Raw genomic sequence first — 23,852 nt, 5'->3', positions numbered from 1 at the left:
GCTTAGAGAGCAGACAGCCCAATTTGGAGAGGAGAAGGAACTTCAGGTGGAAGGGTTTCAGGAGAATACATGGTAAGGTTGAGAGGTTGGTAAATTTGAGAAATGATAGAAAACACTAGAGAAAGACTCAGATTTAAAAGCAAGGTAAAACCATGATTTTGAAATGGGTAGCATATAAAGAAATCACTTGAATTTAACAGCAGAAGTCTATGAAGGAAGGACATTGAGTTGTTAACGGAACTTAAGTGAAAGAATTGTACCTCTAGCACACTGGTTCTACAATGAATTAATTTTATAAAGCTGTAATATAAACACTGTAATGAGTTTTCAAGTAAAATAGTATTAGAGAAGTTTAGAGAATAATTTAAACCTACTACTCAACTATTCTTGATTTTTCTTTTCTTTTCTTTTTTTTTTTTTTTTTAAGATTTTATTTATTTGGGATCCCTGGGTGGCTCGGCGGTTTGGCGCCTGCCTTTGGCCCAGGGCGCGATCCTGGAGTTCTGGGATCGAGTTCCGCATCGGGCTCCTGGCATGGAGCCTGCTTCTCCCTCTGCCTGTGTCTCTGCTTCTCTCTCTCTGTGTCTGTCGTGAATGAATAAATAAAATCTTTAAAAAAAAAAAAAAGATTTTATTTAAGAGAGCATGTGTGGGGTGAGGAGCAGAGGGAAAAGCAGACTCCTTGCCCTACTAAGCAGAGCCCAATGTGGAGCTTAATCCCAGGACTCTGAAGATCAGGACCTCAGCCAAAGGCAAATGCTTAACCGACTGAGCCATCCAGGTACCCTTGATTTTCTTTTTTCTTTGTGGGAAGTTTTTAAATGACAAATTTAATTACTACTTGATAGGAGTGTATTCAGATTTTTCTTTTTTTTTTTTTTTATTGTAGTCAGACTAAGTTTATTTTACCAAATTTAGATTCAACTAATCATCTGTGTCTTGACTTGGATGATTTTTGTGAGTTTGGGATTATTGAGTGAATTTTAATGGTTTGTGTCTTTCTAGAAATTTGCCTATTTCACTGAAGTTATCTAAGTGTTGGCATAGAGTTCTGTTTTTGTAAGGTCGATAATAAAATCCTCTCTTTAATTCTTGATTTGTGATTTGAGTCTTTTTTTTCCCCCTTGATCTAGCTAAAGGTTTATCAATTTTCCTGATCTTTTCAAAGAACCAACTCATGGTTTCATTGATTTTTCTCTATTTTATTTTTTTTTTATTTTTTATTTTTTATTTTTTAAATTTTTTTTTAAATTTTTAATTTATTTATTATAGGCACACAGTGAGAGAGAGAGAAGCAGAGACACAGGCAGAGGGAGAAGCAGGCTCCATGCACCGGGAGCCCGATGTGGGATTCGATCCCAGGTCTCCAGGATCGCGCCCTGGGCCAAAGGCAGGCGCTAAACCGCTGCGCCACCCAGGGATCCCTGATTTTTCTCTATTTTATTTCTAGTCTCTATTTTATTAGTTTCTACTCTAATCTTATTTTCTTCCTTCTGCTTGCTTTGTTTAGTGTGCTTTTTCTAGTATTTTTTTTTAAAGATTGATTTATTTAGAGAGAGCATGCACATGAGCACAAGCAGGAGGGGCAGAGGAAGAGGGAGAGAGAATCTCAAGCAGACTCCATGCTGAGCATGAGCCCAATGCAGGGCTCAATCTCATAACCCTGAATTGAAATGAAGAGTCAGATTCTTAACCAGCTACACCACCCACTTGCCCCTGAGTGCATTTATTTTTAAATTTTGGGATTAATCAATTGACTGATTATTGAAGACTTATCAATGACCGCAGATGAGATTTAATGTTTTCAGCCTTGATAGCATAAAAGAAAAGATACAGCTTACAGAAATAGGGAAGTAGATATGGAGGGAGATCGAAGGACAGAGGTTCTCAGTTAACAAAGTAGAAAGTTAAGAGATACAGTCTGTGGTTGTTGGAATAGGAAAGGAAGATTTACAAATTTTGTTAGACTTCGCACTATATTGTCAAATTTGTCATAAGTCAGGCAAAGTACCTATGTGTGGGTGTCTAATAGTTTTTTTGGGTTTTTTGTTTTGTTTTTTACTATGTGGATGTATTACTTGAACTAGCAATTAAAAAATTAGTCTTAATGGAGTCTTTAAATTAGTTTTTTCCTTATTTGCCAGAGAGAGAAAATAATCCTAGAACTATTAGTATTTTGATGACTTTTTAAAGAGAAATCACTCTGGAAATTTTATTAAATGTTATATCTTCCTGTAGTGTGTCTGATTTTTATTTTAGAATCACTTGAATTTAACAGCAGAAGTCTATGAAGAAGGACATTGAGTTGTTAACGGACTTAAGTGAAAGAATTGTACCTCTAGCACACTGGTTCTACAATGAATTAATTTTATAAAGCTGTAATATAAACACTGTAATGAGTTTTCAAGTAAAATAGTATTAGAGAAGTTTAGAGAATAATTTAAACCTACTACTCAACTATTCTTGATTTTTCTTTTCTTTTCTTTTTTTTTTTTTTTAAGATTTTATTTATTTGGGATCCCTGGGTGGCTCGGCGGTTTGGCGCCTGCCTTTGGCCCAGGGCGCGATCCTGGAGTTCTGGGATCGAGTTCCGCATCGGGCTCCTGGCATGGAGCCTGCTTCTCCCTCTGCCTGTGTCTCTGCTTCTCTCTCTCTGTGTCTGTCGTGAATGAATAAATAAAATCTTTAAAAAAAAAAAAAGATTTTATTTAAGAGAGCATGTGTGGGGTGAGGAGCAGAGGGAAAAGCAGACTCCTTGCCCTACTAAGCAGAGCCCAATGTGGAGCTTAATCCCAGGACTCTGAAGATCAGGACCTCAGCCAAAGGCAAATGCTTAACCGACTGAGCCATCCAGGTACCCTTGATTTTCTTTTTTCTTTGTGGGAAGTTTTTAAATGACAAATTTAATTACTACTTGATAGGAGTGTATTCAGATTTTTCTTTTTTTTTTTTTTTTATTGTAGTCAGACTAAGTTTATTTTACCAAATTTAGATTCAACTAATCATCTGTGTCTTGACTTGGATGATTTTTGTGAGTTTGGGATTATTGAGTGAATTTTAATGGTTTGTGTCTTTCTAGAAATTTGCCTATTTCACTGAAGTTATCTAAGTGTTGGCATAGAGTTCTGTTTTTGTAAGGTCGATAATAAAATCCTCTCTTTAATTCTTGATTTGTGATTTGAGTCTTTTTTTTCCCCCTTGATCTAGCTAAAGGTTTATCAATTTTCCTGATCTTTTCAAAGAACCAACTCATGGTTTCATTGATTTTTCTCTATTTTATTTTTTTTTTATTTTTTATTTTTTATTTTTTAAATTTTTTTTTTAAATTTTTAATTTATTTATTATAGGCACACAGTGAGAGAGAGAGAAGCAGAGACACAGGCAGAGGGAGAAGCAGGCTCCATGCACCGGGAGCCCGATGTGGGATTCGATCCCAGGTCTCCAGGATCGCGCCCTGGGCCAAAGGCAGGCGCTAAACCGCTGCGCCACCCAGGGATCCCTGATTTTTCTCTATTTTATTTCTAGTCTCTATTTTATTAGTTTCTACTCTAATCTTATTTTCTTCCTTCTGCTTGCTTTGTTTAGTGTGCTTTTTCTAGTATTTTTTTTTAAAGATTGATTTATTTAGAGAGAGCATGCACATGAGCACAAGCAGGAGGGGCAGAGGAAGAGGGAGAGAGAATCTCAAGCAGACTCCATGCTGAGCATGAGCCCAATGCAGGGCTCAATCTCATAACCCTGAATTGAAATGAAGAGTCAGATTCTTAACCAGCTACACCACCCACTTGCCCCTGAGTGCATTTATTTTTAAATTTTGGGATTAATCAATTGACTGATTATTGAAGACTTATCAATGACCGCAGATGAGATTTAATGTTTTCAGCCTTGATAGCATAAAAGAAAAGATACAGCTTACAGAAATAGGGAAGTAGATATGGAGGGAGATCGAAGGACAGAGGTTCTCAGTTAACAAAGTAGAAAGTTAAGAGATACAGTCTGTGGTTGTTGGAATAGGAAAGGAAGATTTACAAATTTTGTTAGACTTCGCACTATATTGTCAAATTTGTCATAAGTCAGGCAAAGTACCTATGTGTGGGTGTCTAATAGTTTTTTTGGGTTTTTTGTTTTGTTTTTTACTATGTGGATGTATTACTTGAACTAGCAATTAAAAAATTAGTCTTAATGGAGTCTTTAAATTAGTTTTTCCTTATTTGCCAGAGAGAGAAAATAATCCTAGAACTATTAGTATTTTGATGACTTTTTAAAGAGAAATCACTCTGGAAATTTTATTAAATGTTATATCTTCCTGTAGTGTGTCTGATTTTTATTTTACTGATAATCAAATTTTGTGGATTTGACATTTTTTCTTTTTCCCAGACTGAGGCAGCTAAGTTAGTTCCAATGGGTTTCACTACTGCAACTGAGTTCCACCAAAGGCGATCAGAGATCATACAAATTACTACTGGTTCCAAAGAACTTGACAAGCTACTTCAAGGTATAATAATCCTTACCCTCTGCTGTAAACTGCAGTTGACAAAGCATTCGGGTCACAGAACAAAACTAAAGTATTTGGGTAGAATTTATGTGTTAGTTATGAATAAGAGATAAGAGAAGTATGCAAATTACTTAATATCTCTATGTCTCAGTTTTATTATCTTCATAATAAGAATAAAGAGAAAAAAAAAATAAGAATAAAGAGGCTTCCTAGGGATCCCTGGGAGGCACAGCGGTTTGGCGCCTGCCTTTGGCCCAGGGCGCGATCCTGGAGACCCGGGATTGAATCCCACGTCAGGCTCCCGGTGCATGGAGCCTGCTTCTCCCTCTGCCTGTGTCTCTGCCTCTCTCTCTCTCTCTCTGTATGACTATCATAAATAAATAATTAAAAAAAAAAAAAAAAAAAGAGGCTTCCTACTTTTTTTTTTTTTTTTTTTGGCTTCCTACCTTATAAGTGATTAGAATTAAATGAAATCCTATGTATATATGTATAGCACAATGCCAGGTACAGAGGAAACATTTAGTAAATGTTAGATGGTATCTTTCAAGATTTTATTTCTTTATTCATGAGAGACACAGAAAGAGAGAGGCAGAGACATAGGCAGAGGGAGAAGCAGGCTCCCTGGCAAGGAGCCTGATGCAGGACTCGATCCCAGATCCCAGGGTCACGCCCTGGGCCAAAGGCAGACACTCAACTGCTGAGCCACGCAGGCTTCCCGCATCTATAGTTTTTTAATTACTGCTTATTGACTTGTGATGGTATAGTTCTGTATCTTGACTGTGGTGGTAGTTACCTGAAGCTACAGATATGGTAAAATTGCCTAGAATTCTACACATATATACAAATGAGATGAGTGTATCTGTAGCTAGAGAAATCTGAAACTCTGGGCTACAATTTTCTGATATTGATACTGTACTGTGGTTATGTAAAATGTTAACACTGGGGGAGGCTGAATGAAGGTTTCATGGGACCTGTACATTTCTTTGCAATTTTATGTAAATCTAGAATTATATCAAAATTTAAAAAGTATTTTAAAAGTTATTGCCTATTGAAAATTGGATTTCCAAATTATGTATCACATCTTTCTGATGAGCTCCAAGGACACTGCTGATTATTGTTTCTAAACATTTGTATTGTGCTAAGAGGTGTTTCTTACTGCTCTTTTAGGAGGAATTGAGACTGGATCCATCACAGAGATGTTTGGAGAATTCCGAACTGGGAAGACTCAAATCTGTCATACACTGGCTGTTACATGCCAGGTGAGCTTTTGGGGTCTAACCAAATCAAAAATGAGTTGATTCCTGCTATTTGCGAGTATCTCTTGGGATGGACGTTAAGGGCACTTTATCCCTAAGACTCCTAGACACCTACTGCAGAATTCTTCCACGTCCTAGAAACTTTCACATCATTGATTTCAGATACTTTATCATCCACTAGGCCTCCCCTATCTTCACCTGCCCTCTTCACTAGTCTAGATTTTATTATTCATCATTGAAGTCATTCCTTAAATTTACATTCCCCACCTAAAGAGATGTCAGTCTTAGATGAACCTTTCTCAGTCTTCTCTGAGAACTATCTTCTTAGGGCCTGTTTTTTAATGGCTGATCATACTGGAGAAAAGTCATACCATAAAGCTGATTGTCTTCACTTTACATTCAAGTTGACAGACCTTAAATTAACATTCAGTACTGCTGGGATCCCTGGGTGGCGCAGCGGTTTGGTGCCGGTCTTTGGCCCAGGGCGCGATCCTGGAGACCCGGGATCGAATCCCACGTCGGGCTCCCGGTGCATGGAGCCTGCTTCTCCCTCTGCCTGTGTCTCTGCCTCTCTCTCTCTCTCTCTCTCTCTCTCTCTCTCTCTGTGACTATCATAAATAAATAAAAATTAAAAAAAAAAAAACATTCAGTACTGCTTGGTAGACCTACTGAATTTATGTAGGCATTCTTTTTCCCATTCAATAGGATAGTTCTTATGCTTTGTCCTTTCTTCCCATTTTTTTTTTTTTTAAGATTTTGTTTATTTATTCATGAGGGACACAGAGATAAAGGCAGAGGGAAAAGCAGGCTCCCTGAGGGCAACCCGATGCGGGACTTGAACTCAGGACCCTGGGGTCACGACTTGAACCAAAGGCAGACACTCAACCACTGAGCAACCCAGACACCCCATGTCCTTTCTTTTCAAACCTTCATGCTTTTCTTCAGCCCTCACTCAGCCAATGACCAACCTATTCTTTACATCAAATTTATAAATCCACCTTCATTTATAACCATCTACAGTGAGAAAAGTGTCTCTTTCCTTTTCAAAGCCCCATCTTATAGTGTGGTGGTTACTGGTTACTTATAGTGTGATGGTATATCTGGTTACTATTTCCTGCCACCTTTTCAGGAACTCTACTCCTCTGTTTTCTGCTCTACCTCTGTAATAAGTATCTCCTACAAAACTTGTTTTACTTATGCTGTCATTCATTGTAGGATTTGGAAACAGACCCAGTGAATTAATGCCTAAAATCATGTTTTATTGAAATAATAGATACAGGGCATGCCTGGGTGGCTCAGTTGGTTAAGGGTCCGGCTCCTGATTTTAGCTCAGGTCATGGTCTCAGGGTCATGAGATTAAACCCCATGTCTGGCTCTGTGCTGGGCATGGGGCCTGCTTGAGATTTTCTCTCTCCCCCTGGCCCCCCCAAAAAAAAGAAGAGAGAGAAAGGATGCTAATTCATTAATAACAAAGGATTACATTTCAGCAGTCTAAGAGCTGGAGCTAGAGGTATAGAGAGGATGTTAGACTTACTGCTTAAATCGAAACATTATCTGTAAAACTCTGTCTAATAATGAAGTTATATAAAGTTGAGAGCCAAGATTACAAAAATGAACAGACCATGTTCCTTTAAAGTACTAGAGTAATGTTAAAATTCAGAGAAGACAATTTATTGTAAATTCCAATTTTTTTTTTTTAATTTTTATTTATTTATGATAGTCACACAGAGAGAGAGAGAGGCAGAGACACAGGCAGAGGGAGAAGCAGGCTCCATGCACCGGGAGCCCGACGTGGGATTCGATCCTGGGTCTCCAGGATCGCGCCCTGGGCCAAAGGCAGGCGCCAAACCGCTGCGCCACCCAGGGATCCCTGTAAATTCCAATTTTAAATGCATATGCTCTTTAACAGAAAATGTGGCTTACACAACTATTTGCATGTAGTCAATGATAAATATATAAAGAATTTACATCACGGCATTATAAAATGGTGAAAGTTCAAAACAACCTGCATCACTGTAAAATTGGAAGAAGAGTTAAATTATGGTACTAAATAGTTATTAAAAATAGCTAACTTGGTGGCTGTGCCCCAGTCCAGTAACACAATGACTGCAATGGAACTGGAGGGCAAGATGGAGGGAACAGAATGGGCTGGAGTGCAGAGTATGCAGTCCATCCCCTTCAAATTGGCTCAGTAATACACTGGGACCTTTTCTATCAGTCTTCATACTGATACCTGGCCACTTACGGTCTCCTTTCTGCCCAAAGAAGTCTATGGAGCTGGAAAAGAACGCCCTTTCATGTTAGTACTAGAGATAACAGAAAGTGAGGAAAATGGGGATCTTCATTCATCTTAATTCCTTAATGTGTTAACCCCTTGAGTGTCAAGATTTTTCTCCTCCCCAAAAAACTAAGCATTTACTGTCCTCTTGGCCAGTGATTCCAAACCTTTCCTCTGTCAAGACCCTCTTTTGTGGTATACGTATCCTTTTTTCCTTCCATGGATTCTTAGGATTTGAAAGATTTATCTGCCAACTGATGAAATGATAACATAATCATTTTTCCCTTTCCAGATTAACAAATCCTCTGAGTGCTAAGGTCAGTGCCTTAGAGGTGGATAATATCATCAGTTTTTTTAAATTTTTTTTTTAAATTTATTTATGATAGTCATACAGAGAGAGAGAGAGAGGTAGAGACATTGGCAGAGGGAGAGGGAGAAGCAGGCTCCATGCACCGGGTGCCCGACGTGGGATTCGATCCCGGGTCTCCAGGATCGCACCCTGGGCCAAAGGCAGGCGCTAAACCGCTGCGCCACCCAGGGTTCCCTCATCAGTTTTTAAAGTGCTTTCTGTATGTCAGGCACTGTGCTAATAAACGCATTATGTAAATTTAATCTTCAGAATGATCCCATAAGGGATCCTTTTATAGAAAAAAAAATTAATATTCTCAAGGTCATATAGTAATGGCACAATCACATATAAAGAGTGTTTGTATGAAAATATGTAGATAATGATCTGGAAGATTACTTCTGGAAGAGGGGAATGATAAGAGCTTTTTTTAAAAAAAAAGATTTTATTTGTTTGTTTATTTATTTATTAAGAGAGAGCATGAGGATGGAGGAGAGGCTGAACTGGGAGCCTGAGGTAGGGCTCAATCCCAGGACCCTGGAATCATGACCTGAGCTGAAGGCAGATATTTAACACTGACTGAGCAACCCAGGCATCCCTGAAGAAGAGCTTTCAATTTGTACTTATTTCTGTATTGTGTGAATTTTTTTAAAGATTTTATTAATTTGTTTATGAGAGACACAGCCAGAGGTAGAGACACAGAGGGAGAAGCAGGCTCCTCTCAGGGAGCCCGATGTGGGATTGATCCCCGGAACCCAGGATCACACCCTGAGCCAAAGCAGATTCCCAAGCGCTGACCCACCCAGGCGTCCCTTGTGTGAATTATAATACAAGCATATAGTACTTGCATAATTTTGAATTTTTTTTTCTCAGAAATGTAAGAGAAAGAAAATTTGATGCTTCTAGGCCCTTAATGTAAAATGTCCTAAAGGATTTTCCTAAGAGTTTAAAAGTGAATTATGGCTCCAGAGTAGATTGCTAGGATGGAAACTACCCTTTAGCATCATTCATTTAAAATTTCGTAGAACTCCAAGGTGTGTGGCATGAGATGGTTAAGCCTAAAACCAAGATTTCCTTAAGCTTGTAAGATAGTTTTGATAGCATTCCTCTTTCCTTTCCTTTTTTTTTTTAAACTTTATTTTCCTTTTCCTCCTTTTATTTTTAACATCTGTAGCTACTGTTGGAATAAACACCTTTTTTCTTCTTTCTTAGTCATACTTTAAACTTAATAAGAATGCCCCTGGGGCATTGCCAAGCCCCTTTAGGAACTTGCAGAAGCGAGCTCTGCTTAATAAGTATGTGGTCTGGATGTGACAAAATTAATTGGATATTGGATCAGGGTCTCTAACTTATTAAAGCTAAGGTAGTAAATGATATTTCAAAGGTCTGTACTCGAGAGAATTCTTCAATCTTGTTTTGGTATTCAGTCATAGAATTTTATCACCTATTTGGGGCTATAGTTTTTTTTTATGATTTTGTTTATTTATTTGAGAGACAGCACTACTTGGGGTAGGGGGGCAGGAGGAGAAAGAGAAGCAGACTCCCTGCTGTGCAGGGAGCCTGATACAGGGCTCAATCCCAGGACCCTGGGATCATGACCTGAACCAAAGTAGATGCTTAACCAATTAAGCCATCTAGGCACCCCTTGGACTGTATATCTAAGCAATCCAATTCCGGCATGACTGTGGCTTCTCATGCTTTGGAATACTTTCATATCTCCTAGCTCTATTTCTGTCAGAAGGGAATGCCTCTTCTCAGCTTCTGATTGACTCTTGAAAGTGTTTTTTCCCTTTGCCTTATTGGGATGGGTAGGGAAGCTGGTTAGTTATATCACAAGTACAGTGTTCATTTCCACACCGTTCTTTTTGTTCTGTCTAGCTTCCCATTGACCGAGGTGGAGGAGAAGGAAAGGCCATGTACATTGACACTGAAGGTACCTTTAGGCCAGAACGGCTGCTAGCAGTGGCTGAGAGGTACGTTGCTGAATTAGATGAGAGAAATCTGGCTACACCTGTCACTGTAGTGATTACCAGGTTTAGTATGTCTGAAGAGTGTTTCTTTCCTTAATGCTCTGTATCCCGAAGTTATATGTTCAGAAGTATGACCTTCCGTAGTAGAGGGAAGCACTCTTCAAAATCTATGGGTTATCATCAGACTGGATAAAAAACTACATCCAACTATATGCTTTCTTCTAGAGAAACTTTAGATTCAGAGACACAAATAGGTTGAAAAAGAATGGGAAAAGATATTGCATCTAAACAGTAACCATAACAGAACTGGAATGACCATACTAATAGACAGTACAGACTTTAAGACAAAAAACTATATTACTAAAAAAAACAAAAAAAAACAAAAAAACAAAACTATATTACTAGAGACAAAGAGGAACATTTTATAACAAAAAGTTCATTGGGAAAATAGAACAGTTATAAACATATTCCTTTGTAATAACAGGCCTCAAAATATGTAAAACAGAAACTGACATAATTGAAAGGCAAAAGGGACAATTTAACCATAGTTGTTGAGGACCATGTCTTACTTCAAAAAAACATATAGCTATCATACTTAATGGTGGAAGTCTGAATGCTTTCTCCTTAAGATTAGAAACAAGAATGTCCATTCTCACCACTTACTTTCCACTGAAGGTGAAGTATACTGAATGTACTAGAGGTCCTAGTCAGTGCCGACAGGTGAGAAAATGAAATAAAAGGCATCTAGATTGGATGGAAGATATTGACCTCTTTTTTTTTTTTTTTAAAGATTTTATTTATTTATTCATGAAAGAGAGAGAGAGAGAGAGAGAGGCAGAGACACAGGCAGAGAGAGAAGCAGGCTCCATGCAGGGAGCCTGACGTGGGACTCGATCCCGGGTCTCCAGGATCAGGCCCTGGGCTGAAGGCGGTGCTAAACCACTGGGCCACTGCAACCGCCCTAGAACTCTCTATTCACTGATGAAATAATCCTGTGTGTAGAAAATCCTAAGCAATCTACATAAACACAAAACTACTAGAACTACATTAGTTCAGCAAGGTTGTAGGATACATTGTCACTACAAAAATCCATTGTGTTTCAATATATAAGAAAGGAACACCTCAAAAATTAAGAAAACAATTCCATCATTCACAGTAGCACTGAATTCCGTTCACTGTCAAAACAATCAAAAATCAAAATAGGAAAATACTGAAGACTACAAAGCATTGCTGAAAGAAATTGAAGATCTACATAGAAAAATAGTCCATATTCATGGATTGAAAGAAACAATATTTTTATTTTTATTTTTTATTTTTTTTATTTTTTTTTTATTTTTATTTACTTACGATAGTCACAGAGAGAGAGAGGCAGAGACACAGGCAGAGAGAGAAGCAGGCTCCATGCAGGGAGCCCAATGTGGGATTCGATCCCGGGTCTCCAGGATCGCGCCCTGGGCCAAAGGCAGGCGCCGAACCGCTGCGCCACCCAGGGATCCCCCCTTGGTCTTAATTTTAAAACTTAGTTTTAAAGCAACAATAATTAAGATAGTATGGTGCTGGAATGGGACAGGCAGGTGGATCAGTGGAACAGAACTGAGAATTCAGAAGTGAGCTCTTTTTTTTTTTTTTAAGATTTTATTTGTTTATTCATAGAGACACAGGCAGAGGGAGAAGCAGGCTCCATGCAGAGAGCCTGACGGACTCAATCCAGGGTCTCCAGGATCACGCCCTGGCTGCAGGCGGCGCTAAACCACTGCACCACCGGGGCTGCCCAGAAGTGAGCTCTTTCATTTATAATCATTTGATTTGGGGCAGCCTGGGTGGCTCAGGGGTTTAGCGCTGCCTTCGGCCCAGGGCGTGATCCTGGAGGACCCGGGATTGAGTCCCACGTCAGGCTCTCTGCATGGAGCCTGCTTCTCCCTCTGCCTGTGTCTTTGCCTCTCTCTCTCTCTGTCTCTCATGAATAAATAAATAAAATCTTTAATATATATATAATCATTTGATTTTTGACAAAGATGCCAAGTAAATTTAATTGTTCCTCAGTAGTTGTCTTTTCAATAAATGATGCTAATGTAGTTGGATATCAACATGCAAAGATAAATTTAGACCCTTACACCTTACATAAAATTGACAAAAATGGATATAGTCTAGTGACTACTCAAAAAATTAAATGTAGAATTATAGTATAATTAAGCAATTCTGCTTTTGAGTATATAAAGGATTGAAACAAGGACTCAGATACTTGTACACCAGTGTTCATAGCAGCACTAGTCACAATAGTCAAAGGTGGAAACACCCCAATTATTCATCATTAGATGAATGGTAAGCAAAATGTCATATAAACATAAAATGGAATACTACTCAATCTTAAAAAGGAAGGAAATTCTCCCACATGCTACATGGATGAATCTTACAAACGTGCTAAGTCAAATAAGCCAGTTACAAAAGGACAAAGATTGTAATGATTCCTCTTCTATGAGTTATGTGAAATAGTCAAATTTGTAAAGGCAGAAAATAGAACAGTGGTCCTCAGAGGCAGGGAGATAGGAGAATTGGGAGTTACTATTTGAAAGATACAGAGTTTCAGTTTGGGATGATAAAAAGTTGTGGAGATGGATGGTGGTGATGGTTGCACAGCATAGGTATGTACTTATTGCCACTGGACTATATATTTTTAAAAAGGTTAAAATGGTCAATTGTATGTCATGTACGTTTATTATTTTAAGAATGATAGCCCTAAATGTAAGAACTAAAACATTAAACTTTCAGGCAAAAAGACAGGAGAAAATATTTGTGAGCTTGAGGCAGACAGAGATTTTTCTTAGATGCAACACCAAAAAGCATTCCATGAAAGGAAACATTGATAAAAGTCCTGTGCTTCAAAGAACATTATTAAGAAAGTGAAAAGACAACCCAAAGGATGTGAGAAAATATTTGCAAATCATATTTCTGAAGGGTCTAGTATCCAGAGTATACAAAGACCTCTAAAAATCCAATAAAAAGACAACCTAATTAAAAAATGAGCAAAGGATTTGTACAGCTATTTCTCTAAAGAAGATAAATGGCCAAGAAGCACATGAAAAGGTGCTCAACATCGTTAGTCAAGGGGAAAAAAAACACAGTGAGAAGGAAAAAAAAAAAAACCCACAATGAGCTACCACTACTCAGGTGGCTATAATAAAATAGGTAGTAACAAATGTGAGGGAGGATGGAGAAACTGGAACCCTAATACATTGCCGGTAAGAATGTAAAGTGCTATAGCCATTTTGGAAAACAATGTGGCAGTTAAATATAAAATTACCATATAACCCAGCAGTTTCACTCTGGTTATATACCCAAGAGATATGAAAACATATCCACAGGGATGCCTGGGTGGCTTAGCAGTTGAGCATCTGCCTTTGGCCCAGGTCATGATCCCAGGGTCTGGGATTGGGTCCCACATCAGGCTCCCTGCGAGGAGCCTGCTTCTTCCTCTGCCTGTGTCTCTGCCTCTCTCTCTGTGTGTGTGTCTCTCATAAATAAATAAATAAAATCTTTAAAAAAAGAAAAAGAAAACATGTCCACATAAGAGACTTGTATGTAGATGTTTATAGTATTGTTATAATAGCCCCAAACCGGAAATGACTCCATTGTCCCATCAACTTATGAATGAATAAACAAAATTTGGTTTATGCATACAGTGGAGTACTATTCAACAATAAATTTTTTTTTCAACAATAAAATTGAATGAAGTACCCCTGCATGTTATGCCATAGATGAACCTCAGAAGATATACTAAATGATAGTAGCTAGACATAAGACCTCATATTGTATGATTTCATTTATGTGAAATTTCCAGAAGGGAAAAATCTATAAAGTCTATAGATTAGTGGTTGCCTGGGGAAAGGAGTAGGGATAGAAAGTAACTACAGGGGATCCCTGGGTGGCGCAGCGGTTTAGCGCCTGCCTTTGGCCCAGGGCGCGATCCTGGAGACCTGGGATCGAATCCCACGTCGGGCTCCCGGTGCATGGAGCCTGCTTCTCCCTCTGCCTATGTCTCTGCCTCTCTCTCTCTCTCTCTCTCTCTGTGACTATCATAAATAATAAAATAAAAAAAAATTTTAAAAAAAAGTAACTACAAATCAATTTGAAAGATCTTTTGGGGATGATGGAAATGTTTTAAAATTGGATTGTGATGATGGTTGTACAACTATGCAAATTTTATTGCTAAAAAGTCATTCAATTGTACACTTAAACCAGTTCAATTTGATGGCATATAAAATACCTCAGTAAAGCTGGTAAAGAATGCAAAATTTTCTCTGTCCCCTCATACATCTTTCAAATAAACTCTCAAAATTGTTTTACATATATTTCCTTGTCTAGGGGTCAAATGTGATAATTTAGTTCTGTACCATACATTTTCCTGAATCCTAGTGATTAAATATAATTTAATTGAATATTGAGAAGTCAGACTCAAGTTGGAACTTGCCTGGCTAATTGGAGAATTTTCTTTTTTAGTTTTAGAATTATAATGAAACTATCTTTCCCAGTTAAAAATTCGAGGAATATAAGCTATCGAATATACACCACTGAGGCAAAAAAAATTGGTTGGAACAATAATTGTAGCTCTGCGTCTGCTTACAGAATCTGTCAGGAAGAAAGAATTTCTTTCTTGCAGCCTGATCTTAGGTTTATAATGATGAGTATACTAAACTGTATCTTCGTCCTAAAGTTATTTTTGTTCTTGTCCAGAAATCATACTTCATACTTTTTAATTTTTAAGTACATTGTTGTAGTAGATGAGTTTTTTTGATAAAATCATTAAAATTTTGCCCACTAACATAATTGAGTGTTCAGATAGGATAGATGAGATAGTAGAATGTTGATCCTGAAGACAGGGCTTTGTTTTGATCATTCACTGTATCCCTAACCCCTGGAAAAGGTCATTCAGTATTTTTTTTTTTAAGATTTATTTATTTATTCATGATCGAGAGAGGCAGAGACACAGGCAGAGGGAGAAGCAGGCTCCATGCAGGGAGCCTGATGTGGGGCTTGATCCCAGGACTCCAGGATCACGCCCTGAGGCGAACGCAGGTGTCCGCTGAGCCACCCAGGTGTCCCTAGTCCAGCAACGTTTTAACAAGCTCTCCAGGTGATGCACGTGCTTGCTAAAGTTTAAGGACCATGGCCATAATTGATAGGTACAGTGTCACCACTTTTTTTTTTTTTTTTTTTTTGAGATTTATTTTAGAGAGGAGAAGAGGGAGAGAAAGAATCTCAAGTAGTCTCCCCACTGAGCATGGAGCCTAACATGGGGCTCCATCCCACAACCCATGAGATCATGACCTGAGCCAAAACCAAAAGCCAGATGCTCAACTAATGGAGCCACCCAGGCACCCCAGCGTCATCATCTCTTTTATTTATTTATTTTTTATTAATGGTTTTTTTTTTTTACCATCTCTTTTAAATACTAGGAAAGAATGCCAGAACCTCCTTGAGGTAGTACAGCCGGTTTTCAAATTTATATGTTAAGAATCACCTGATGTATTTAACAGGTTATTCTTTTAAGGAAGTTCTGGAAACACTATGCGATGATGACACTTATTTCCAGCCAGCTTTTTCCACATTTTGGGAATTGAAAATTCCATGTGCTATTTCAGGAATGTAATCACAGAGAACCCTATGGTGTTTTTTGTGAACACTGCTGACCCAAAAGTCCAGGATAACTCTTTTCCTGGTAAATCACCCATATTCTGATAGCAAAAGATAATCTCCTTTCCTGGTAGATGATACAGTGTTTTTTTTTTTTTTAATTTTATTTATTTATTCATGAGAGACACAGAGAGAGAGAGTGGCAGAGACATAGACTGAGGGAGAAGCAGGCTCCCTGTGGGGAACCCAATGCAGGACTCTATCCCCAGACCCCAGGATCATGCCCTGAGATGAAGGCAGATGCTCAACCACTGAGCCACCCAGGCGTGTCCCAGGATCAGTGTTTCTTGAACAAATCTAGACTTTTGTGGTACGGTACTTAAGCCTCTTGAATTTTTTTTTTCTTACAGCCATGATTTAAATATGGAAAATTTCATCTCCTTTTAAGATTTTGTTTATTCATGAGAGACACAGAGAGGCAGAGACATAGGCAGAGGGGGAGGAAGAAGCAGGCTCCCTGTGGGGAGTCTGATGCTACAGGTCTCAATCCCAGGATCTGGGGATCACAACCTGAGCCAAAGGCTGAGCTCAACCACTGAGCCACCCAGGCATCCCAAATTTTATCTCCTTATTCCCAATGTATTTGGTCAGGATTCCAAGATAAAACTCTATCCTTAGTCTATCTTCTTACCTTCATGCCCAGACTTTATAACTTATCATCATCCATCCACTTAATGCCAAAAGTAAACTTCTACTTGTGTTGTTGATGGCAAAGAATAGCAGGTGAATTGTCTAGGAAACTACAAAGTCTGTCCCTAGTAAGAAGAATCCATTTTATGATGTGGAAAATAAACTTGGTGAGAGTAGGATCTCTTGATATTGATCACTAACTTATTATAGTGTTCTCTCCAACTCCTAGATAGAATATTCTTTTGTTTTTCTATTCTTTCTGGGAGGAAAAACCAGAGGAAGACAAATAAAGCTAAATCTCAGAAGAATAGGTTTAATGCAGTGCATGCTTTTCTGAATATCAGAGTCTCCACATAGAATAGACTGTTTCTGTCAAAGACTGATAAAAACATAAACATAAGGGTGCCTGGGTGGCTCAGTGGGTTAATTAAGCATCTGCCTTTGGCTCAGGTCATGATCTCAGGGTCCTGGGATCGAGCTCCATGTTGAGCTCCCTGCTCAGTGGGGGGGTCTGCTTTTCCCTTTCCTATGCCTGCTGCCCCTGCTTGTATTCTTCCCTCTTTCTGTGTGTTAAATAGATAAATAAAATCTTAAATCTAAACAAAGGAAGTTAGGGTTTTCAAAGAATTACAATGCCTTGAATTTTATTTAAATAGATTCTCTTTTATTTATTTTTATTTTTTTTAAACATTTTTTTTAAATCTTTATTTATTTATGATAGTCACAGAGAGAGAGAGAGAGAGGCAGAGACACAGGCAGAGGGAGAAGCAGGCTCCATGCACCGGGAGCCCGACGTGGGATTCGATCCCGGGTCTCCAGGATCGCGCCCTAGGCCAAAGGCAGGCGCCAAACCGCTGCGCCACCCAGGGATCCCAATAGATTCTCTTTTAAACTATAACATAAGGGAGTCAGTGTTTTACTTTTGGACTATAATAATTTTAGGTAACACTAATATGAAAATACTACTTGGGTTAAAGTGAATGTAAGATGATTCTCTGGGTTGTAAATAAAAGCTTTATTCAGAATTTAGGTATTGTGGGGCAGCCCCGGTGGCTCAGCGGTTTAGCACTGCCTTCAGCCCAGGGCCTGATCCTGAAGACCCGGGATCAAGTCCCATGTCAGGCTCCCTGCATGGAGCCTGCTTCTCCCTCTGCCTGTGTCTCTGCCTCACTCTCTCTGTCTCTCATGAATAAACAGAATTTAGGTATTGAAAAATGTGCTTTTCCCTCAAGGAATTTGTAGGCTAGTAAAAGAATAATAAGGTAGCTCCTCACAAATGCCATAAAGAGGCCTAAAGCAAGTTTTCGGAAGTGCAGAAGGAGAATCACATCTATTTGAAAAATGCAGAGAAGCTTTGTAGAAATGCAGGCGTTTAGTTGTGTCTCAGTAGATGGATAAAATCAAAATACCTTTGAAGATATGGGGCCCCATTGGGGTGCCTGGGTGATGCAGTCAGTTGAGTGTCCCACTCTTGGTTTTAGCTCAGGTCATGATCTCAACATTGTGAGATCAAGCCCAGTGTGGGGCTCTGTACTCAGTGTTGAATCTGCTTGAGATTCTCTCTCCCTCTCCCTTTGCCCCTCCCCTCCTTGCTCTCCCTCTTCCTAAAATAAATGAATCTTTAAGAAAACCCCATTATGGTATATTTAATGAGAATAAAAATTGTCCTCCTCATACCACGTTGAGCATTCATGTCTTAGGTAGCTGTTACAAAGGTGGAAAAAAATAGATTATTTTTTTAAAGTAAGAAATACCTTATTTACCTTTTGAGAGAGAGAGAGAGAGAGGTATGTAGGGGGTACTGAGGGAGTGGGAGAGAGAGATTTCCAAGCAGAGGCCATGATCAGCATGGAGCCATATGCAGTTTGATCACACCCCCCTGAAATCATGACCTGAGCCAAAATCAAGAGTCGGTCTCTGAGCTACCCAGGTGCCCCTATTTTGCCCTTTTTTTTTTTAATGCAAAGGAAAAAATGATTGAGGTATAATATGAATTAAGGTGTTACTTATTTAACCATACTGGATACATGTCATATAGTGTCTTAACTGTAACTAGTCATTAGCAAGAAAGGAGAATAGGAGAAACGAAATCTACTTGTTTCTTTTGAACTTCTAGGTTTTGTCCTTGTTTAAAATATTTTATTTATTCATTTTACTCATGAGACACGGGGTGGAGGAAAACAGTGCAGAGACACAGGCAGAGGGAGAAGCAAGCTCCATGCAGGAAGCCTGATGTGGGACTCGATCCCGGGACTCTGGGACCACACCCTGAGCCAAAGGCAGATGCTCAACCGCTGAGCCACCCAGGCATCCCTAGTCCTTGTTTAGAAAGTTTTCTTCCTAGGGGTGCCTGGGTGGCTCATGCGGTTGAGCGTCTGCCTTTGGCATCTGACTCATGATTTCAGCTCGAGTCATGATCTCAGGATTGTGAGATCGAGCCTTGAGTCCAGCTCTGTGCTGGGTGTAGAGCCTGCTTAAATTTCTCTCCCTCTACCCTTCCCCACCTCCCTTTTTTTTTTTTTTTAAGATTTTATTTATTTATTCATGATAGACATAGAGAGAGAGGCAGAGACACAGGCAGAGGGAGAAATGGGCTCCATGCCGGGAGCCCGACGCGGGACTCAATCCCGGGACTCCAGGATTGCGCCCTGGGCCAAAGGCAGGTGCCAAACCACTGAGCCACCCAGGGATCCCCCTCCACCTCCCTCTTAAAAAAAAAAGAAAAGAAAGTTTTATTCTAAAAGTAGTTTATATGGGGATCCCTGGGTGGCTCAGTGGTTTGGCACCTGCCTTTGGCCCAGGGCGCAATCCTGGAGTCCCGGGATTGAGTCCCGCGTCGGGCTCCCGGCATGGAGCCCATTTCTCCCTCTGCCTGTGTCTCTGCCTCTCTCTCTCTCTCTCTCTCTCTCTCTCTCTCTATCATAAAAAAAAAAAAAAAGTAGTTTATATGAATTTAATTGATGATTCATTATTTTTGTTTTAGTTCCGTCTTATTGTCTTGGATTTTCCAGGAGAACATTTGAAACATTATATTTGGAAATTTGTTTTTGCTCAGGAGTCCTCAAAGACTAAATTTGATTTATCCTGAAGTCCTGCTCAGTAGATCTACTCCAAAGCAGTTGCTGCTGACATCTCTCTAGTTTGTCTGGACTTCTAATAGAAAGGGAATTAGGGGATCCCTGGGTGGCACAGCGGTTTGGCGCCTGCCTTTGGCCCAGGGCGCGATCCTGGAGACCCGGGATCGAATCCCACATCAGGCTCCCGGTGCATGGAGCCTGCTTCTCCCTCTGCCTATGTCTCTGCCTCTCTCTCTCTCTGTATGACTATCATAAATAAATAATAAAAGAAAAAAATTAAAAAAAAATTAAAGTTAAAAAAAAAAGGGAATTAGTATTTTTTTTTTTTTAATTTTATTTATTCATGAAAGACGTAGAGGGAGAAGCAGGCTCCATGTAAGGAACTCGATGTGGGATTCGATCCCAAGACTGGGATCACGCCTTGGGCCAAAGGCAGATGCTCAACCACTGAGCCACCCAGGTGCCCCGGGAATTAGTATTCTTTAGCCTTAACAATTCTTACCTAATCAAGCAATCTCTTTGCTAGAGAATAATTTCCAGTCTGCCTGAGTTTTCATTATAGTCTAAAAATGTTCTGTATTTTCTTCTAGATACGGCCTCTCTGGCAGTGATGTCCTGGATAATGTAGCATATGCTCGAGGGTTCAACACAGACCACCAGACCCAGCTCCTTTATCAAGCATCAGCCATGATGGTAGAATCTAGGTATGTGCTCAGTAGAAGACACCGAATATGGCCTAGAGCCCTTAACCCTAAGTCTTATATAGACTATTTGGCCAAATTGATAACTTGAATTAGAAATGGGAAGATTAAGGGGGTGCCTGGGTGGCTCAGTTGGTTAAGTGCCTGCCTTCAGCTCAGGTCATGCTCCTGGAGTCCTGGGATTGAGCTCTGGATCCAGCTCCCTACTCAGCAGGGAGTCTTCTTTTCCCTCTCCCACTCCCCCTGCTTGTGCTCTGTCAAATAAATTTACCAAAAAAAAAGAGAGAGAGAGAGAGAGAGAGAAAGAAAAAGAAAGAAAAAGAAAGAAAGAAAAGAAAGGAAAGAAAGGAAAGGAAGAAAGGAAGGAAGAAAGGAAGGAAGAAAAAGGAAGGAAGGAAGGAAGAAAGAAAGAAAAGAAAGAAAAGAGAGAAAGAGAGAGAGGAGAGAGAGAGAGAGAGAGAGAGAGAAAAATGGGAAGATTTAAGTTTTGGTCCTTCTTAGTCTGACACTGTTGTGTTGGGGTTTGGGTCAAGTCACTACTAAGAAATGAAGCCGTAATTCTCTTGAGCTTGTTGAAAATTTTACTTGTTATATAGTGCCTCAGACATGAATGCTGTACAAATATTTTAATAAAACATTTATGTATGAGTGTAACTACAAATATGAAAGTTTAAGGTACTGAGAAAGGGAGCACAATCTGACATAGGCTCGAAATAGGCTTCATAGAGTCCTTGTTTCCTATAGGTATGCACTGCTAATTGTAGACAGTGCCACTGCCCTCTACAGAACAGACTATTCAGGTCGAGGGGAGCTTTCTGCCAGGCAGATGCACTTGGCCAGGTTTCTGCGGATGCTTCTGCGACTTGCTGATGAGGTAAGTTGGGGGATGGGGACAGAGAATGCCCAATTTTCAGGGGCCTTGCTGGGAGGCCAGAACGTCAGAGCCTAGTGTCATAAAGATAACAGATATGAAGAGATATATTAATCATTCATTACTTTGTGGGGAAAGGGGTGGCAGCAATAAGATCCTTTGGCCACAAAAAAAATGACATTTATCCTTTCTCTGTCAGTTTGGTGTAGCAGTGGTAATCACCAACCAGGTGGTAGCCCAAGTGGATGGAGCAGCCATGTTTGCTGCAGATCCTAAAAAACCTATTGGAGGAAATATCATTGCTCATGCCTCAACAACCAGGTAAAGTGATGGAATAGGCGACTTTGTCTTGGAACGTCATATTAACGAAAGTAGACATGAAGATACAGCATTTCCTTTTAAAACTAGTTAAAGCTACATTTGTATAATTAGACCCAGGAGTCCCTGGCTAGACAGAACTGTCATGCTCTGGTTAGTGCGTATGTTTGCTTTTAGTTTATAAAGGAATTAAAAGCCCTCAAATATGCAAGAATGAATATGAAGGATATCCCTCTCCCTTATTAAGAACGTAATTGTTTCAATATGGAAAATCCACTAAGGGATGGGGGAGGGCCGGGGGGGGGCGGGGGGGAGGCGGGCAGAGTAGGCGTGGATTCCTCCAGGTTGGAAAGTTGGAAATGCCCCCAAAGAATACAGAAAGATTCCCCCAAAGTCCTAAGAAGTATTTAAGTCTGAAGAAGTTTAGATCTACCATGAATAGGAAAAAGATTTTTAAATTATAATAACTGGTCTGTCTCTTTGGGTTAGGCTGTATCTGAGGAAAGGAAGAGGGGAAACCAGAATCTGCAAAATCTACGACTCTCCCTGTCTTCCTGAAGCTGAAGCTATGTTTGCCATCAATGCAGATGGAGTGGGAGATGCCAAAGACTGAAGCATTGGGGGTTGTCCTGTGAGAAACCTTAAGTGCTGCAGCCTAATGAAGAGGACTGCTCCCTGGGGTTCTTCATAGGCCTCTTCCTGTTGTGACTGCCAGAAAAAGGCTTCTGGAAAAACAGTTATTGTATCGGCTTTTCTGATGGTATTAACAGGAGACAGGTCAGTAGTCACAGACTGATCTGAAATGTTTATTCCGACTGAAGTGTATTAATTTCTATGTGAATTATTTCAGGGGAAGTAAGGAGTACCTTTGACATAGTGCCTTGGGGTTGATTCAGGACTAACAGCTATCTACTGGCCAATCTTTGGTTTTCTTGCAGACATAAGCTGGGAAGACTGGATTCTTTTCTCACTGTTTGGGTAATGTTAAAATGCCTAAGTGGCAAAGAAAGTGGGTCTCCTCACAGGTTCTTTTTTTTCTGCCAGTAAATCTCTTATCCATCAGAAGCAGGTTAAGTTAGTTTGCCTGAATTATCTTAGGTAAAAGTTTGTTTTTAGTTAAGGGCTACAGAACAAGCCTACTGGGCCATCAGTCCGTTACCGTCTACTTGCTTGGTTTTTTAACTACTAAGAGTAACTCAAGATAATTCTGAAATATCAAAGTATTTCAGAGGCTCTTTAAGTAGATTTAGTGTGGGGCTGCTAATAAAGTAGTTATTTGTGCTGTTTATAGGAATTATTTTTGTATAAGCTGAATATTTCAAGATAGGGCCATAAAATAACTTTTTGGCACTGGGTCATCAGTTTCTAATGGTTTAAAACTGAAAAAAAAATTTTTTTTTAAAGATTTTATTTATTTATTCATGAGAGACACAGAGGGAGAAGCAGGCTCCACGCAGGGAACCTGACATGGGACTTGATCCCAGGTCTCCAGGATCATGCCCTCGGCCAAAGGCAGCACTAAACTGAAAATTTTAAAGTGAAGTCATAGACTCATGATTAAGCTTATTATCATTCGGTCTAGTAGAGATTATTACAAGATGAATAGCCCATGACTTTCCAGTGGCCTTTTGTGAGTTGTGTTGTAGAATCTTGACACTTGTCTAGATTATTCTACTTTAGTGGTTTGGGATCCTCCCCTTCGGACTTCTACTCAGGATGGCTTTTAAACAGCTCTTTGAATTTCAAAGGCTTCTCAGCCAGGACTGGGAAGAGAGGCCTAGAAAATCTCTGCTGTTGCCTTTGTTGATCATACTATATGTAGGGAGATAGGAAGACCCAGTCAATGCAGCTTTGTCTCTGGTCTTCTCTTTCATCTCTGTACCACAAACCAAACCTGGAATGGTATATAGTAAGGCAGAGTGGCAGATTCTGGAATAGAAGTTTGGTTCTTGTATAAAAGTATTTTAATCCTTGAGTCCAATCAACTTGTCTCAATTATTCTTGTAGATGGGAATTTATCAGGTGAGATTTTGGCCCTAAGTGTGAACTAGGTGGAATAGGCCTTGTTAGGCTAAAATAAGCTCTTTGTGCTTTACATATAACTAACCCAAGAGCTTAAACTATTTGGTGCTATTTTTCTTCTATTTGTCTGCATTAGTTTCAGTAGTAGAAAACAATTACGGAAATGTCAAGCAAGAAAGGAGCTGATGGCAAACATA

General features: G+C 39.5%; 1 protein-coding gene across 1 annotated transcript in view; it reads left to right on the top strand.

Moving 5' to 3' along the window:
• Window positions 1-22,391, top strand: part of RAD51 (RAD51 recombinase) — a 38,401-nt gene extending 16,010 nt beyond the window's left edge. Inside the window, exons 4-10 of the mRNA XM_041744979.1 lie at window positions 4,378-4,495; window positions 5,663-5,754; window positions 10,254-10,348; window positions 20,334-20,447; window positions 21,189-21,318; window positions 21,515-21,636; window positions 22,123-22,391. Coding sequence (XP_041600913.1) covers window positions 4,378-4,495; window positions 5,663-5,754; window positions 10,254-10,348; window positions 20,334-20,447; window positions 21,189-21,318; window positions 21,515-21,636; window positions 22,123-22,246 — 795 coding nt within the window. The 3' untranslated portion in view covers window positions 22,247-22,391. The remainder of the gene's footprint in view (window positions 1-4,377; window positions 4,496-5,662; window positions 5,755-10,253; window positions 10,349-20,333; window positions 20,448-21,188; window positions 21,319-21,514; window positions 21,637-22,122) is intronic.
• The last annotated feature ends 1,461 nt before the right edge of the window (window positions 22,392-23,852 follow it).

Source organism: Vulpes lagopus, chromosome 2 (genome assembly GCF_018345385.1).
Source record: "Vulpes lagopus strain Blue_001 chromosome 2, ASM1834538v1, whole genome shotgun sequence".
NCBI lineage: Eukaryota > Metazoa > Chordata > Mammalia > Carnivora > Canidae > Vulpes > Vulpes lagopus.
This window is presented reverse-complemented; position numbering and strand designations above follow the sequence as displayed.